Source organism: Salvelinus sp. IW2-2015, linkage group LG20 (assembly GCF_002910315.2).
Source record: "Salvelinus sp. IW2-2015 linkage group LG20, ASM291031v2, whole genome shotgun sequence".
NCBI classification, from domain to species: domain Eukaryota; kingdom Metazoa; phylum Chordata; class Actinopteri; order Salmoniformes; family Salmonidae; genus Salvelinus; species Salvelinus sp. IW2-2015.
This window is the reverse complement of record NC_036860.1, coordinates 58,139,442-58,155,357: the sequence shown is the minus strand read 5'-3', so window position 1 is coordinate 58,155,357 and position 15,916 is coordinate 58,139,442. Positions and strand designations below refer to the sequence as shown.

The 15,916-nt window shown below is 42.1% G+C and overlaps 1 protein-coding gene across 4 annotated transcripts; it reads right to left on the bottom strand.

Annotated features, from left to right (window-relative positions):
- Positions 1 to 1,181: 1,181 nt before the first annotated feature.
- On the bottom strand, positions 1,182 to 14,128 carry LOC111981971 (heparanase). Of its 4 annotated transcripts, none has more exons than XM_024013477.2 (13): positions 14,056 to 14,128; positions 13,619 to 13,661; positions 12,968 to 13,107; positions 12,513 to 12,641; positions 12,186 to 12,359; positions 10,372 to 10,543; positions 7,702 to 7,749; positions 4,066 to 4,159; positions 3,795 to 3,901; positions 2,856 to 2,970; positions 2,564 to 2,688; positions 2,124 to 2,276; positions 1,182 to 1,675 (listed from the first exon to the last, which is right to left on the bottom strand). In XM_024013477.2, the coding sequence occupies exons 2-13, from the start codon at positions 13,630 to 13,632 to the stop codon at positions 1,516 to 1,518; spliced, it is 1,431 nt and encodes a 476-aa protein (XP_023869245.1). In that variant the 5' UTR covers positions 13,633 to 13,661; positions 14,056 to 14,128; the 3' UTR covers positions 1,182 to 1,515. The 4 variants fall into 4 exon arrangements, with proteins under 4 accessions (XP_023869245.1, XP_023869246.1, XP_023869243.1 ...); XM_024013478.2 differs by lacking the exon at positions 14,056 to 14,128 and adding an exon at positions 13,747 to 13,905; XM_024013475.2 differs by lacking the exon at positions 14,056 to 14,128 and having other exon boundaries at positions 13,619 to 13,925.
- Positions 14,129 to 15,916: the final 1,788 nt, after the last annotated feature.

The window sequence follows — 15,916 nt, the reverse complement described above, 5'->3', positions numbered from 1 at the left end:
GAAGTGCACCAGTCCCTCCTGCAGCAAAGCACCCCCAAACATGATGCTGCCACTCCCGTGCTTCACGGTTGGGATAGTGTTCTTCGGCTTGCAAGCCTCCCCTTTTTCCTCCAAACATAACGAAGGTCATTATGACCAAACAGTTCTATTTTTGTTTCATCAGACCAGAGGACATTTCTCCAAAAAGTACGATCTTTGTCCTCATGTGCAGTTGCAAACTGTAGTCTGGCTTTTTTATGGCGGTTTTGGAGCAGTGACTTCTTCCTTGCTGAGTGGCCTTTCAAGTTATGTCGATATAGGACTCGTTTTACTGTGGATAGAGATACTTTTGTACCCTTTTACTCCAGCATCTTCACAAGGTCCTTTGCTGTTCTGGGATTGATTAGCACTTTTCGCACCAAAGTACGTTCATCTCTAGGAGACAGAACACGTCTCCTTCCTGAGCGGTATGACGGCTGCGTGGTCCCATGGTGTTTATACTTGCGTACTATTGTTTGTACAGATGAACGTGGTACCTTCAGGTGTTTGGAAATTGCTCCAAGGATGAACCAGACTTGTGGAGGTCTACAATTTTTTTTCTGAGGTTTTGGCTGATTTCTTTGGATTTTCCCATGATGTCAAGCAAAGAGGCACTGGGTTTGAAGGTAGGCCTTGAAATACATCCACAGGTACACCTCCAATTGACTCAAATTATGTCAATTAGCCTATTTAGAAGCTTCTAACGCCATGACATAATTTTCTGGAATTTTCCAAGCCGTTTAAAGGCACAGTCAATTTAGTGTATGTAAACTTCTGAACCACTGCAATTGTGATACAGTGAATTATAAGTGAAATAATTTGTCTGTAAACAATTGTTGGAAAAATTACTTGGTTCATGCACAAAGTAGATGTCCGAACCGACTTGCCAAAACTATAGTTTGTTAACAAGAAATTTGTGGAGTGGTTGAAAAACGAGTTTTAATGACTCTAACCTAAGTGTATGTAAACTTCCGACTTAACTGATAGATATATATATATATATATATATATATATATATATATATATAGTACCAGTCAAAAGTTTGGACACACCTACTCATTCAAGGGTTTTTTTTATAATTTACTATTTTCTACATTGTAGAATAATAGTGAAGACATCAAAACTATGAAATAACACATACGGAATCATGTAGTAACCAAAACAGTGTTAAACAAATCAAAATATATTTTAGATTTGAGAATCTTCAAAGTAGCCACACTTTGCCTTGATGACAGCTTTGCACACTCTTGGCATTCTCTCAACCAGCTTCACCTGGAATGATTTTCCAATAGTCTTGAAGGAACGTTTGACTGGCTCTGTAGCTGAAAACAAAGTTATTTAAAAATATATATATTGAATCCTTTCACCACATTCACCTGGTTAACATTCTTTGGCAAAAACATACAGCAGTGTTTAGAGTAATAGTCAAGTGTTTCCTTCTTAGTCTAGACAGTGAATATACATCCATCTTCTCAAGTCCTCCTGTCCAGTTGGGGTCATCGGCAGGCCAGTGCCTGGGCCTCACTGAGGAGATAGAAGGCAAAGGAATAACCAGGCAGTCTGAGATGTTCTCCTGCAGCAAGAGGAGTTCCCTGGAGCGATGGAAGAGTTCGGTCATCTACCATCTTCAACACCTCTCCGTTGAGTTTCACAGACCTGGAGATCACAGCACACAGATAGTCTCCTTTCTATAGTTTTTTAGCACGGTATTGTTTACACTGACAATGTTACAAGGCAAGACAAAAGCAGAAACAGGTAACACTTCCTTGTACAGGGATCCCGAGTGGCGCAGCGGTCTAAGGCACTGCATCTCAGTGCAAGAGGCATTGCTAAAGTCCCTGGTTCGATTCCAGACTGTATCACATCCGGCCATGATTGGGAGTCCCATAGGGCGGCACATAATTGGCCCAGCATTGTCCGGGTTTGGCCGGGGTGGGCCGTCATTGTAAATAAGAATGTGTTCTTAACTGACTTGCCTAATTAAATAAAGGTTCAATAAAAATAAAAATTACAATAATAATAAAAAGACAGCAAAAAGGTTCAAGCAACACACTTAAGGTTAGTGGGCCCCATTGATGGGAATAAAGATTAAATGGTAGCCTACTTCGAGTAGAGTCCCTCCTCGCCAGGCTGTTCAGACTGAAGAACGAAGGCCTCTACAGTGCTGTTAGAGACCATGGCAGGCACAGCGATGCTAGCAGGGCTCTTACTCAGGTTCAGAGCAAACAATGTGACTGCTCCACTTTTGTAGCTTGTACTGGAGAAGAGAGGAAGAGAAAATTGAGGGACAGGCAGGATGGTTGTCTCACAAACACAAGTTGTTGTCTCACATCTAAAAGCTGGAATGCATAATTGGTGAAACTCCCACGTCCGTTTGAGACACTACAACAAGGAAGTTACTGCAAACAGCGAACACTTTGTCACATTGCACGTGTTATAGAACAGCAGAATGTGCTGCAATTATTTTTACCACGCTGCCTGAGGTTCCTCACCTGTTTCGTCTAATGCGGATTCCATCTTTAATACAGCTAGATTGTGAAATACCTTTTCTTGTTAGTGCAGTGTAGGTAGACCCGTACTCTTTTCGTCTTTCCCAAAATGGAAAAGGCTTCTATACTCAGCACCTCTGGTCCAACAAGCCTCTTGTACAGAACTGATAGCCAGTAATCCTGCCAAAGTGATACAAATATAAACCAGAGAATTTACTATATATAGAAAAATTGAATATTCCTAGAATAGACTAAATCTTTTTTTCAATTTAAAAAATACTTAATTGGATCATTGGCGTTTTTTCAGGAATTCAAAAGACATGAGAATAAACAATCATTTCTCTTACAGGAAGTGGATCGAGGTTATCATCTACCAGGTGGTAAGTCCCAGATCCAATCAAAACCTGCCTGATTACAACATCTAAGCCAAGCTTTGCACCAAGGCCCAGTTTATCCAGCCACCTGTAATCATGAAAGAGTTATTTTACACCACAAATACAGTACCGCAGGTGTAGGCCACCCTGGTCCTGGAGTGCAGCAGGCACTTCATGTTTTTGATTTAACCAACCAGGAGGACCAGGTGTGTTGAATTTAGGGAATCACTGAACTGATCAATTAGCTCAGTTGGTCAGGTGTGGTGCCTAGTTGGAACAAAATCCTGCAGTACCTGCAGCATTCCAGGAACAGGGTTGCCTACCCCTGCAGTACTGTTTCAAGACACTATAAAGTTTTTGGGGACAATAATGAGATTCAGCCACATATCATCTGATCTAGAAACAATCAACCATATTCAGGCTCAATGAGAATTACATTAGATGTAATCCCTTGTAAGAAAATACTTCCCTCACACTGGATTAAGTCAATGTTGGATACATCATGGGACACGCATTTTTGTGGCATTCCTTTAAAATAATTTGGCACTTGAGACTACTATTGTAAGTCTTCCTGGAACAGGGCATGGTTGAAAGATTGATCATGAGATGCAGGCTGACAGGTGACCTGTAAATTCAATGAAATCCACGTTCCCAAATAGCAGAGATTCCCTTCCATGAGAGTAGACTAACAACATAATTGACTCAACTGCTGCTAGTGCACGGAGCGTGCAAAGCTAGGCTGTCTATAGTCTCTCTTCCCACAGTGGAGCGCCATGAGTTTGGCCAGCATGAGTAGGCTGCCTGTTACAACATCCACACTCAGTCAGACTAAAATTATCACTCCAGCTCACATGGTATCAGGGTATGATTCTGAATGGGTCTATCTTTCTGTCCTCACAGACACAAACTCACATGAATCCAGCGACAAATGTGTCAGACAGCCCCTTAGCCCCGCCTCCATAGGCAGAACTAGTCTCTCCAAGCCACACCTTCTTCCCAGGGGATGCCAGATCAACGGTCTGAGGATACAAGACACAGGACAACCAGTTAATTGCCTTTACTGAAATATAAAACATACACATTTTTATTTCCTGTGAAATTGCTGTGCACTGGCATTCATCTATAAAATGAAAAATATCTTATATACTATGATTACACAGGTACTTCCACATCTTTTCATTACCTCCATGACTTCATGTGTTTTCAGGGCTAAAGTGTTTAGCACCTCAGGGTCTAGGAAATCTTTTAAAGATGTGTGTCTTCCGTTGACATAGTAACTAACAAAAATACAGAGTAGTCGATTAAAGATCATTTCTTCAAATCAAAGTGACATGACAGAAACATATAGTACCAGTCCAAAATGTGGACACACCTACTCATTCAATGGCTTTTCTTTAATTTTTTATACATTGTAGAATAATAGTGAATACATCAACACTATGAAATAACACACATGGAATCAAGTAGCAACCAAAACAAAAGTGTTAAACAAATCAAAATATATTTTATATTTGAGATTCTTCATAGTAGCCAACCTTTGCCTTGATGACAGCTTTGCACACTCTTGGTATTCTCTCAACTAGCTTTGAGGTAGTCACCTGGAATGCATTTCAATGAACATGTGTGCCTTGTTAACATTTACTTTGTGTAATTTATTTCCTTCTTAATGCGTTTGAGCCAATATTTTGTGCTGTGACAAGGTAGGGGTGGTATACCGAAGATAGCCCTATTTGGTAAAAGACCAAGGCCATATTATGGCAAGAACAGCTCAAAAGAGCAAAGAGAAGCGACAGTCAAATAAAATGAAATGTTATTTGTCACATACACATGGTTAGCAGATGTTAATGCGAGTGTAGCGAAATGCTTGTGATTCTAGTTCCGACCATGCAGTAATATCTAACAAGTAATCTAACAATTTCACAACAACTACCTTATACACAAGTGTAAAGGAATGAATAAGAATATGTACATAAAAATATATGAATGAGCGATGGCCGAACGGCATAGGCAAGATGCAGTAGATGGTATAGAGTACAGTATATGAGATTAGTAATGTAGGGTATGTAAACATTATGTAAAGTGGCATTGTTTAAAGTGGCTAGTGATACATTTATTACATACATTTTTCATTATTAAAGTGGCTAGAGATGAGTCAGTATGTTGGCAGCAGCCACTCAACGTTAGTGATGGCTGTTTAACAGTCTGATGGCCATGAGATAGAAGTTGTTTTTCAGTCTCTCAGTCCCCGCTTTGATGCACCTGTACTGACCTCGCCTTCTGGATGATAGCGGGGTGAACAGGCAGTGGCTCGGGTGGTTGTTGACCTTGATGATCTTTTTGGCCTTCCTGTGACATCGGGTGGTGTAGGTGTCCTGGAGGGCAGGTAGTTTGCCCCCGGTGATGCGTTGTGCAGACCTCACTACCCTCTGGAGAGCCTTACGGTTGTGGGCGGAGCAGTTGCCGTACCAGGCGGTGATYCAGCCCGACAGGATGCTCTCGGTTGTGCATCTGTAAAAGTTTGTGAGTGCTTTCGGTGACAAGCCAAATTTTTTCAGCCTCCTGAGGTTGACGAGGCGCTGCTGCGCCTTCTTCACCACGCTGTCTGTGTGGGTGGACCATTTCAGTTTTTCCGTGATGTGTACGCCGAGTAACTTAAACCTTTCCACATTCTCCACTACTGTTCCGTCGATGTGGATAGGGGGGTGCTCCCTCTGCTGTTTCCTGAAGTCCACAATCATCTCCTTTGTTTTGTTGACGTTGAGTGTGAGGTTATTTTCCTGACACCACACTCCGATGGCCCTCACCTCCTCCCTGTAGGCCGTCTCGTCGTTGTTGGTAATCAAGCCTACCACTGTAGTGTCATCTGCAAACTTGATGATTGAGTTGAAGGCGTGCATGGCCACGCAGTCATGGGTGAACAGGGAGTACAGGAGAGTGCCGAGAACGCACCCTTGTGGGGCCCCAGTGTTGAGGATCAGCGGGGTGGAGATGTTGTTACCTACCCTCACCACCTGGCGGCGGCCCGTCAGGAAGTCCAGGACCCAATTGCACAGGGCGGGGTCGAGAACCAGGGTCTCGAGCTTAATGACGAGTTTGGAGGGTACTATGGTGTTAAATGCTGAGCTGTAGTCGATGAACAGCATTCTTACATAGGTATTCCGCTTGTCCAGATGGGTTAGGGCAGTGTGCAGTGTGATTGCGTCGTCTGTGGACCTATTGGGGCGGTAAGAAAATTGTAGTGGGTCTAGGGTGTCAGGTAGGGTGGAGGTGATATGGTCCTTGACTAGTCTCTCAAAGCACTTCATGATGACGGAAGTGAGTGCTACGGGGCGATAGTCATTTAGCTCAGTTACCTTTGCTTTCATGGGAACAGGAACAATGGTGGCCCTCTTGAAGCATGTGGGAACAGCAGACTGGGATAAGGATTGATTGAATATGTCCATCATTACTTTAAGACATGAAGGTCAGTCAATACGGAACAGCTCAAGAACTTTGAACGTTTCTTCAAGTGCAGTCGCAAAAACCATCAAGCGCTATGATGAAACTGGCTCTTATGAGGACCGCCACAGGAAAGTTCATTCGAGTAAACAGACTCAGAAATTGCAGCCTAAATAAATGCTTCAGTTCAAGTAACAGACATATCTATACATTAACTGTTCAGAGAAGACCACATTATTCAGGCCTTCGTGGTCGAATTGCTGCAAAAAAAACACTACTAAAGGACACCAATAAGAAGAAGATACTTTTGGGGTCCAAGAAACATGAACAATGGACATTAGACTGGTGGAAATCTGTCCTTTGGTCTGATGAGTCCATATTTGAGAATGTTGTTTCCAACCACTGTGTCTTTGTGAGACGCAGAGTAGGTAACGGATGATCTCCGCATGTGTGGTTCCCACCGTGAAGCATGGAGGTGATGGTGTGATGGTGCTTTGCTGGTGACACTGACACTGTGATTTATTTTGAATTCAAGACACTTAACAAGCATGGCTCCTACAGCATTCTGCAGCGGTACGCCATCCCATCTGGTTTGCGCTTAGTGGGACTATCATTTGTTTTTCAACAGGACAATGACCCAACACACCTCCAGGCTGTGTAAGGGCTATTTGACCAAGGAGAGTGAGGGAGTGCTGCATCGGATGACCTGGTCTCCACAATCAACCGACCTCAACCCAATTGAGAAGGTTTGGGATGAGTTAGACCGCAGAGTGAAGGAAAAGCAGCCAGCAAGTGCTCAGCATATGTGGGAACTCCATCAAGACTGTTGGAACAGCATTCCAGGTGAAGCTGGTTTAAAGAATGCCAAGAGTGTGCAAAGCTGTCATCAAGGCAAAGGGTGGCTACTTTGAAGAATCTCAAATATATTTTGATTTGTTTAACACTTTTTTGGTTACTACATGATTCCATGTGTTATTTCATAGTTTTGATGTCTTCACTATTATTCTACAATGTAGAAAATAGTAATCATAAAGAAAAACCCTTGAATAAGTAGGTGTGTTCAAACTTTTGACTGGTGCTGTATATGTATCATTAAAATGTCTGGAATTAAACAATGACATTTTTTTTTTTACATATTCTATGGTGTTCCGACTGAAAAGTACATCCCTCATCTGACAGACTCATGTGAAGTCTGGTTAGTGCAAGCCTTTACAAACAGTTCCTCTTTCCCCTTGTGACAACCCCACGTGCCCAACCTTCCAAGCACACGAATAAACTAACCCTGTGTTTGTTCAGTGTCTGTGTGTCAAAGTGAAAAGCAGCAACATGTGACATCTGTTCCACCACTGTGTGCCAGGTGAGGACAGACAGTTAAACTTACTGGTGCCAGGTGCATGCGTCAATTGCTTCTGCCCCACTTTCCAAGAACCTATGAAAGGTAAATAGGATAGGATTGTTCAATATTTTTTATATATAGCTCTGGAAGAAATTAAGAGACCACTGCAAAAGTATCAGTTTCTCTGGTTTTATTATTTATAGGTATGTGTTTGGGTAAAATGAACATTTATGTTTTATTCTATAAACTAGTGACATCATTTCTCCCAAATAAAAATAGTCATTTAGCGCATTGCTGTTATTTTGACCAGATGCCATTTTCTGCAAATAAATGCTCTAAATGACAATATTTCTATTCGGAATTTGGGAGAAATGTTGTCAGTAGTTTATAGAATAAAACAAAAAATTATAATTTAACCCAAACAAATACCGATAAATAGTAAAACCAGAGAAACTGATAATTTTGATATATCAGTCAAAAGTTTGAACACACCTACTTATTCAAGGGTTTTTCTTAATTTTTTACTATTTTCTACATTGTAGAATAATAGTGAAGACATAAAAACTATGAAATAACACATATGGAAACATGTAGAAACCAAAAAAAGTGTTAAACAAATCAAAATATATTTTACATTTGAGATTCTTCAAAGTAGCCACCCTTTGCTTTGATGACAGTTTGGCACACGCTTGGCATTCTCTCAAGCAGCTTCACCTGGAATGCTATTTCAACAGTCTTGAAGGAGTTCCCAAATATGCTGAGCACTTGTTGGCTGCTTTCCTTCACTCTGCGGTACAACTCATCCCAAACCATCTCAATTGGGTTGAGGTCGGGTGTTTGTGGAGGCCAGGTCATCTGATGCAGCACTCCATCACTCTCCTTCTTGGTCAAATAGCCTTTACAAAGCCTGGAGTTGTGTTGGGTCATTGTCCTGTTGAAAAACAAATGATAGTCCCACTAAGCGCAAACCAGGTGGAATGGCGTATCGCTGCAGAATGATGTGGGAGCCATGCTGGTTAAGTATGCCTTGAATTAGAAATAAATCACAAACAGTGTCACCAGCAAAGCACCATCACACCTCCTCCTGCATGCTTCACGATGGGAACCACACATGCGGAGATCATCCGTTCACATACTCTGCATCACAAAGACACGGCGGTTGGAACCAAAAATATCAAATTTGGACTCATCAGACCAAAGGACAGATTTCCACCGGTCTAATGTCCATTGCTCGTGTTTCTTGGCCCAAGCAAGTCTTCTTCTTATTGGGTTCCTTTAGTTGTGGGTTCTTTGCAGCAATTTTACCATTGAGGCCTGATTCACGCAGTCTTCTCTGAAGAGTTGATGTTGAGATCTGTCTCTTACTTGAACTCTGTGAAGCATTTATTTGGGCTGCAATTTGAGGTGCAGTTAACTCTAATGAACTTGTTCTCTGCAGCAGAGGTAACTCTGGGTCTTCCTTTCCTGTGGTGGTCCTTATGAGAGCCAGTTTCATCATAGCGCTTCATGGTTTTTGCGACTGCACTTGAAGAAACTTTCAAAGTTCTTGAAATTGTCCGGATTGACTGACCTTCATGTCTTAAAGTAATGATGGACTGTTGTTTCTCTTTGCTTATTTGAGCTGTTCTTGCCATAATATGGACTTGATCTTTTACCAAAAAAGGCTATCTTCTGTATACCACCCCTACGTGCTCAAAACAACTGATTGGCACAAACACATTAAGGAAAGAAATTCCACAAATCAAATTTTAACAAAGGCATTCCAGGTGACTACCTCATGAAACTGGTTGAGAGAATGCCAAGAGTGTGCAAAGCTGTCATCAAGGCAAAGGGTGGCTACTTTGAAGAATCTCAAATATAAAATATATTTTGATTTGTTTAACACTTTTTAGGTTACTACATGATTCCATATGTGTTATTTCATAGTTTTGATGTCTTCACAATTATTCTACAATGTAGAAAATAGTAAAAATAAAGAAAAACCTTGGAATGAGTAGGTGTGTCCAAACTTTTGACTGGTACTGTATATATAAATAAATAAAATTCCACATGATTGGTGGTTGTGTGAGAATAATCTAATGACCCAACGTTAACCAGCCCTGAGACCACTGGAGACACACTGGAGGGGTGATAGTTTGTCCCATACATTGTAAAAAAAAAAGAAAGGAGTTTTCCCAATAGGGAAAAGAGAGTGGAAATGTTTGATATACTTTGTGCCGTTGAGATGAGAAATTAATGAGTTGGTGTTATTATTAACAGTTTAGGTTTGAACCACAGTCTTGGGTATAGACATGCAGTAGCCAGAGGAAAATGAGAGAAGCAGTAATACAACTCTGACCTTATTGTATAATACGGCTGTGAAAAGACAGAAAACGCCCATAAACTGGACAAACCAGTCTAAATCAAGTGGCCTATTATTCAGAGATTAGTCTCCTACTGCATTGGCAGTGATATTCAACCATGAATATAGACAGGTATGCACGTCAAGTCGTAATTCAATTGTAGAATATCCTTTTAATTAATAATAATTCACACTTTCTTTGCCTTAGTAGTTTTCCAGTTAGCAACGACTTTTTCATGTTTGGGAAAATATGTTTCTTACTTTGACCAGGGAGACTTCCAATACTATTGCTTTAGCTAGTACACCAGCATGTCAAATATGACTATATTGGGGCTACCTTATGTATAGGCTACATAAAAGGGACAAACTCTCACCCCTCCAGTAAGTCTCTCCGGTGGTCTCGGGGTTGGCTAATGTCTGGTCCATAGAGTCCAGTGTCATGGTAAAGTTTGGATTCCCGCAGAATCCTGCGGAGTTGAATGAAGTCTTGGCCCAGCTGGTATCCGTTCACCCGGATCCCTGCCTTCTTCTCATAACTGTTGGGCTCTGATATGAATGGAGACAGGATTTTAGAGGACCAGAATGGACATAAGTCAGACTTTTTGATGTTATCCTTGAGGAGTTGTAATATGTGTTGCCATTGCATTGGTGTGAAGCTGACAAACTCAGCAAAAAAAGAAACGTGCCTTTTCAGGACCCTGTCTTTCAAAGATAATTCGTAAAAATCCAAATAACTTCACAGATCCTCATTGTAAAGGGTTTAAACACTGCTTCCCATGCTTGCTCAATGAACCATAAACAATTAATGAACATGCACCTGCGGAACGGTCGTTAAGACACTAACAGCTTACAGACGGTATGCAATTAAGGTCACAGTTATGAAAACTTAGGACACTAAAGAGGCCTTTCTACTGACTCTGAAAAACACCAAAAGAAAAATGCCCAGGGTCCCTGCTTATCTGTGTGAACGTGCCTTAGGCATGCTGCAAGGAGGCATGAGGACTGCAGATGTGGCCAGGGCAATAAATTGCAATGTCCGTACTGTGAGACGCCTAAGACAGCGCTACAGGGAGACAGGACGGACAGTTGATCGTCCTCGCAGTGGCAGACTACGTGTAACAACACCTGCACAGGATTGGTACATCTGAACATCACACCTGCGGGACAGGTACATGATGGCAACAACAACTGCCCGAGTTACACCAGGAACGCACAATCCCTCCATCAGTGCTCAGACTGTCCGCAATAGGCTGAGAGAGGCTGGACTCAGTGCTTGTAGGCCTGTTGTAAGGCAGGTCCTCACCAGACATCACTGGCAACAATGTCGCCTATGGGTACAAACCCACAGTCGCTGGACCAGACAGGACTGGCAAAAAGTGCTCTTCACTGACGAGTCACAGTTTTGTGTCACCAGGGGTGATGGTCGGATTCGCGTTTATCGAAGGAATGAGCGTTACACAAGGCCTGTACTCCGGAGTGGGATTGATTTGGAGGTGGAGGGTCTGTCATGGTCTGGGGCGGTGTGTCACAGCATCATCGGACTGAGCTTGTTGTCATTGCAGGCAATCTCAACGCTGTGCATTATACAGGGAAGACATCCCCCTCCCTCATGTGGTACCCTCCTGCAGGCTCATCCTGACATGACCCTCCAGCATGACAATGCCACCAGCCATACTGCTCGTTCTGCACATGGTTTCCTGCAAGACAGGAATGTCAGTGTCCTGCCATGGCCAGCGAAGAGCCTGGATCTCAATCCCATTGAGTACGTCTGGGACCTGTTGGATCGGAAGATGAGGGCTAGGGCCATTCCCCCCAGAAATGTCCGGGAACTTGCAGTTGCCTTGGTGGAAGGGTGGGGTAACATCTCACAGCAAGAACTGGCAAATCTGGTGCAGTCCATGAGGAGGAGATGCACTGCAGTACTTAATGCAGCTGGTGGCCACACCAATACTGAGTGTTACTTTTGATTTTGACCCCCCTTTGTTCAGGGACACATTAATCCATTTCTGTTAGTCACATGTCTGTGGAACTTGTTCAGTTTATGTCTCAGTTGTTGAATCTTGTTATGTTCATACAAATATTTACACATTAAGTTTGCTGAAAATAAAACGCAGTTGACAGTGAGAGGACGTACATTTTTTTGCTTCGTTTATTTAATTGTTTAGTCAATTCAATCAATGATTGTTACCATTGCCCAGCTCCCAGGCCATGCTGTACTGTTTGGATTCACAGTACTGTATGAGGGTCCTGGCATTGCTGCTGTCCCAGGAGTTGCCAGTGGTCCTGAGCAGCTCGTTGAGCCCAAAGATGAGGTCTAATCCAGAGCAGTTTGTAAAAGAGTACAGTAGATCCACTGCATACTCTGCCAGGAAAAAAACAAATATTTTAAATGTTGTTATCTTCTTCTTTCAGACTATTTGCTCAAGGGAAAATGGGTGGTTAGCTAAACAAAAGAGTCAGTCTATTGTGAGCTAGACTGATGCTGCCTGCATGACAACCATCGCTCATACAGTACCTGTGAACTTTACACTCCGGTACTTCCTCTGCAAGTCCTCTTTCTGGAGAAGTACTTCATGTAGAGCCCATTCCTGCTTCAGCCTCTCCTCCAGTATTGGGGGCAGCTCCAGCCTTTCACAGAGATCATCTGACAGCAGAATAGAAAGCAGGAATCAGAAACCAAGTGGCTGTGAGTCACTCAGAAGCTGATGACCTAAGATTTACCTCAAACGCATGATATTGTTTGAAATCTGCCTGGTCTACTGTGTGCATTCAAGCTGACTCTGTGTGAATCAACATACTGTTCCTTCTCAGTGTCATTAATGCAAAACAGGAATTGTGCTGTGGAAGTGAGTGACCACAATCAAACCACACACACATCACAAGAGCTGCTGGTGAAATATATGAAACGACTCTCTGTGGTAATATGACTAGTAAGCAGTTGAAATGTGTGACAATGTATGCCATATTTACCTGCATCAAAAACAGAGTTTTTGTGATACTCATTTGAATGTAAAAATGCAGGGTTGAAGGTCATGAAATCTTGTCTTGTCCCTCCAAATCTTAGAAATGCTGGGGATAAAGCTTTAGCCAATGTCCTCAGCTTTGGAGACCTGGTGGATTTAGTTCAGAATTTATGCAGTTTTGGAAGATTAAGTTGAGCTGGGGTGTATTCATTAGTCAGATTTCAATGCAAAATGTTCTCCGTTGCAAAACGTTTACTTCAAATGGAAACTTCAAAAGATTATCTTGGACACATTCAGCTTGTTCTGTTTGGTGGTTCCTAGAGTAAACTGTTTTGTGTTGCGAAACGTTTTGCCCCTGGGGTGTAATCATTAGTCCAAACAGTTGTTTTGCAACTAAAACAAGTTTCTGTTGGAAATTCAGGTTGGTCTCTCCCAATTTCGTTCCATTTGTTTCTGTTTAAAAAACGTTTTACAACATTATAGGCGTAATGAATACGCCAGACGTCTCTCTGAACTATGTTTCTCCAGGGAGAAAATATTTATAGGACCTGAATGAGTCTAATCTAGTGGTAGTCTGCTGGTTTAAAAAAAATTGACTGAAGGCAATCGTTTTATAAAACAAATACATGTAAATTGTGCTAAACGTAGTAATACTCACGCTAACAGGTACATGAACTTCTCTTCAGCGACGAGACTCGCATCTATGGCCACAGACAAAAAACGTTCGTTCACTCTCTTAAGTACTCGAGAGAGGTCTACATTCAGATTTACAGACTCAAAATTCACCTCATCCCTCGCAGACCTGACACTTGCTCCGACATAATATCCATGAGATAGAATAGATATCACTAATGCCAAGATTAATATGCCTGACATAATAAGGCTAGACGGACACAGTTCAAATATTACATTACCGCAGTGTATTCAATATAAGACAATTGTAACCCAAATCTACTGATGCTCTCTATATTCCCTCACTATCCCAATAAATGCGTCGATATGTGTAAATCCATCATCGTCATTAGTGAATTCGTATGAAGTTATGCTCAGACTCAATTGTTGAGAGAAAACTGAGTTTCCTGGTTCACAAAATACCTTGGTCTATGGAGGGTGATCAGTGTCAGTTTGAAAATGCAATGCAAAATAAGAACGTGAAAATGATAAATGCATTTGTTTTTCTTAACAGTGCGCATGATTCATGCCACAATGAAATTTCAATGTTAAAATAAAAATCTAAAATGGCTTATTGAAAATTCTATATTAGAATAGTAAACAGAAAATGAAAGGCAAATTGTTATCGGTGCACTACACAGACATCACTGCGCCATTTCCTGTATGCAAAAATTCAAATTTTCAGTTTGTGACAAAACAAGCAAGTATAATGTAGAGAATCCTTGAACCATCTAAACCTCTGTGAACTATATCTAACCATTTCACAACATATACCCAATATACACAAATCTAAAGTAAAGGAATTAAGAATATATAAATATTTGGACAAGCAATGTCAGAGCGGCATAGACTAATATACAGTAGAAATGTATAAAATGCAGTATATCCATATGAGATGAGTAATGCAAGATATGTAAACATTATTTCCATTTATTAAAGTGGCCAATGATTTCAAGTCTCTGTACATAGGCAGCAGCCTCTCTGAGCTAGTGATGGCTATTTAAACAGTCTGATGGCCTTGAGATAGAAGCTGTTTTTCAGTCTCTTGGTCCCCGCTTTGATGCACCTGTACTGACCTCGCTTCTGGATGATAGCGGGGTGAACAGGCAGTGGCTCGGGTGGTTGTTGTCCTGATGATCTTTTTGGCCTTCCTGTGACATCGGGTGCTGTAGGTGTTCTGGAGGACAGGTAGTTTGCCCCCGGTGTTGCGTTGTGCAGACCGCACCACCCTCTGGAGAGCCTTGCAGTTGTGGGTGGTGCAGTTGCCATACCAGGTGCTGATACAGCCTGGGAGGATGCTCTCAATTGTGCATCTGTAAAAGTTTGTGAGGGTTTTAGCTGACAAACCAAATTTCTTCAGCCTCCGGTTGAAGAGGCGCTGTTGCTCCTTTTTCACCACACTATCTGTGTGGGTGGACCATTTCAGTTTGTCAGTGATGTGTACGCTGATGAACTTAACTTTCCACCTTCTCCACTGCTGTCCCATCGATGTGGATAGGGGGGTGCTCCCTCTGCCGTTTCCTGAAGTCCATGATCATCTCCTTTGTTTTGTTGACGTTGAGTGAGGTCGTTTTCCTGGCACCACACTCCCAGAGCCCTCACCTCCGTGTAGGCTGTCTCGTCGTTGTTGGTAATCAAGCCTACTACTGCTGTGTCGTCTGCAAACTTAATAGAACATATCTACCGCTTCTTAGACTTGCTTTCACTGAGAATGACAGATCTATAACTCACATTTCTCTGAATTTGGTCAGGTCGCCCAAAAAGTTACATACTGCAGCGTTAACAGAAAACGGTGAATGCAAAAGTGCAAAGTGGCTGTTTTCCAACTGGCCTATTTAGCATTCTCTTTTCATTTTCAAAGTGTATGCAAATATTGATTACTGGAGGTGTACACCAGGAGAGAAAAACAACACCACCATGCAGTGACGCATCCTAGCCATGCCACACGCTCTGTGCATTGATTTTAGACAGGGTTTGAACCTGGTGTCTTGTAAATCAGAACATATTAACCTGCTAAGCCAAAGCCTAGGCAATTTAGCTTGGGGAGCCAATGAAATTTGTCTGGTCTCAGGCAATTACATGTGCGTGTCATCGGAACCTGCAAGTAAGTAGGGGCGGTCTCAATACACTGTAGGCTGCCTACTTTCCTATAAGGGAGCACTATTAATGCCCCGGGTGAAGCGGATTAACTCTGTTGCATTCGTTTTAGAATCAAGATGCTTCCCAGACGTGGTGCCCGCTTTAGCCAACGGCAGTCGGCTCAAAACAAAAGTGACGTAGGTTA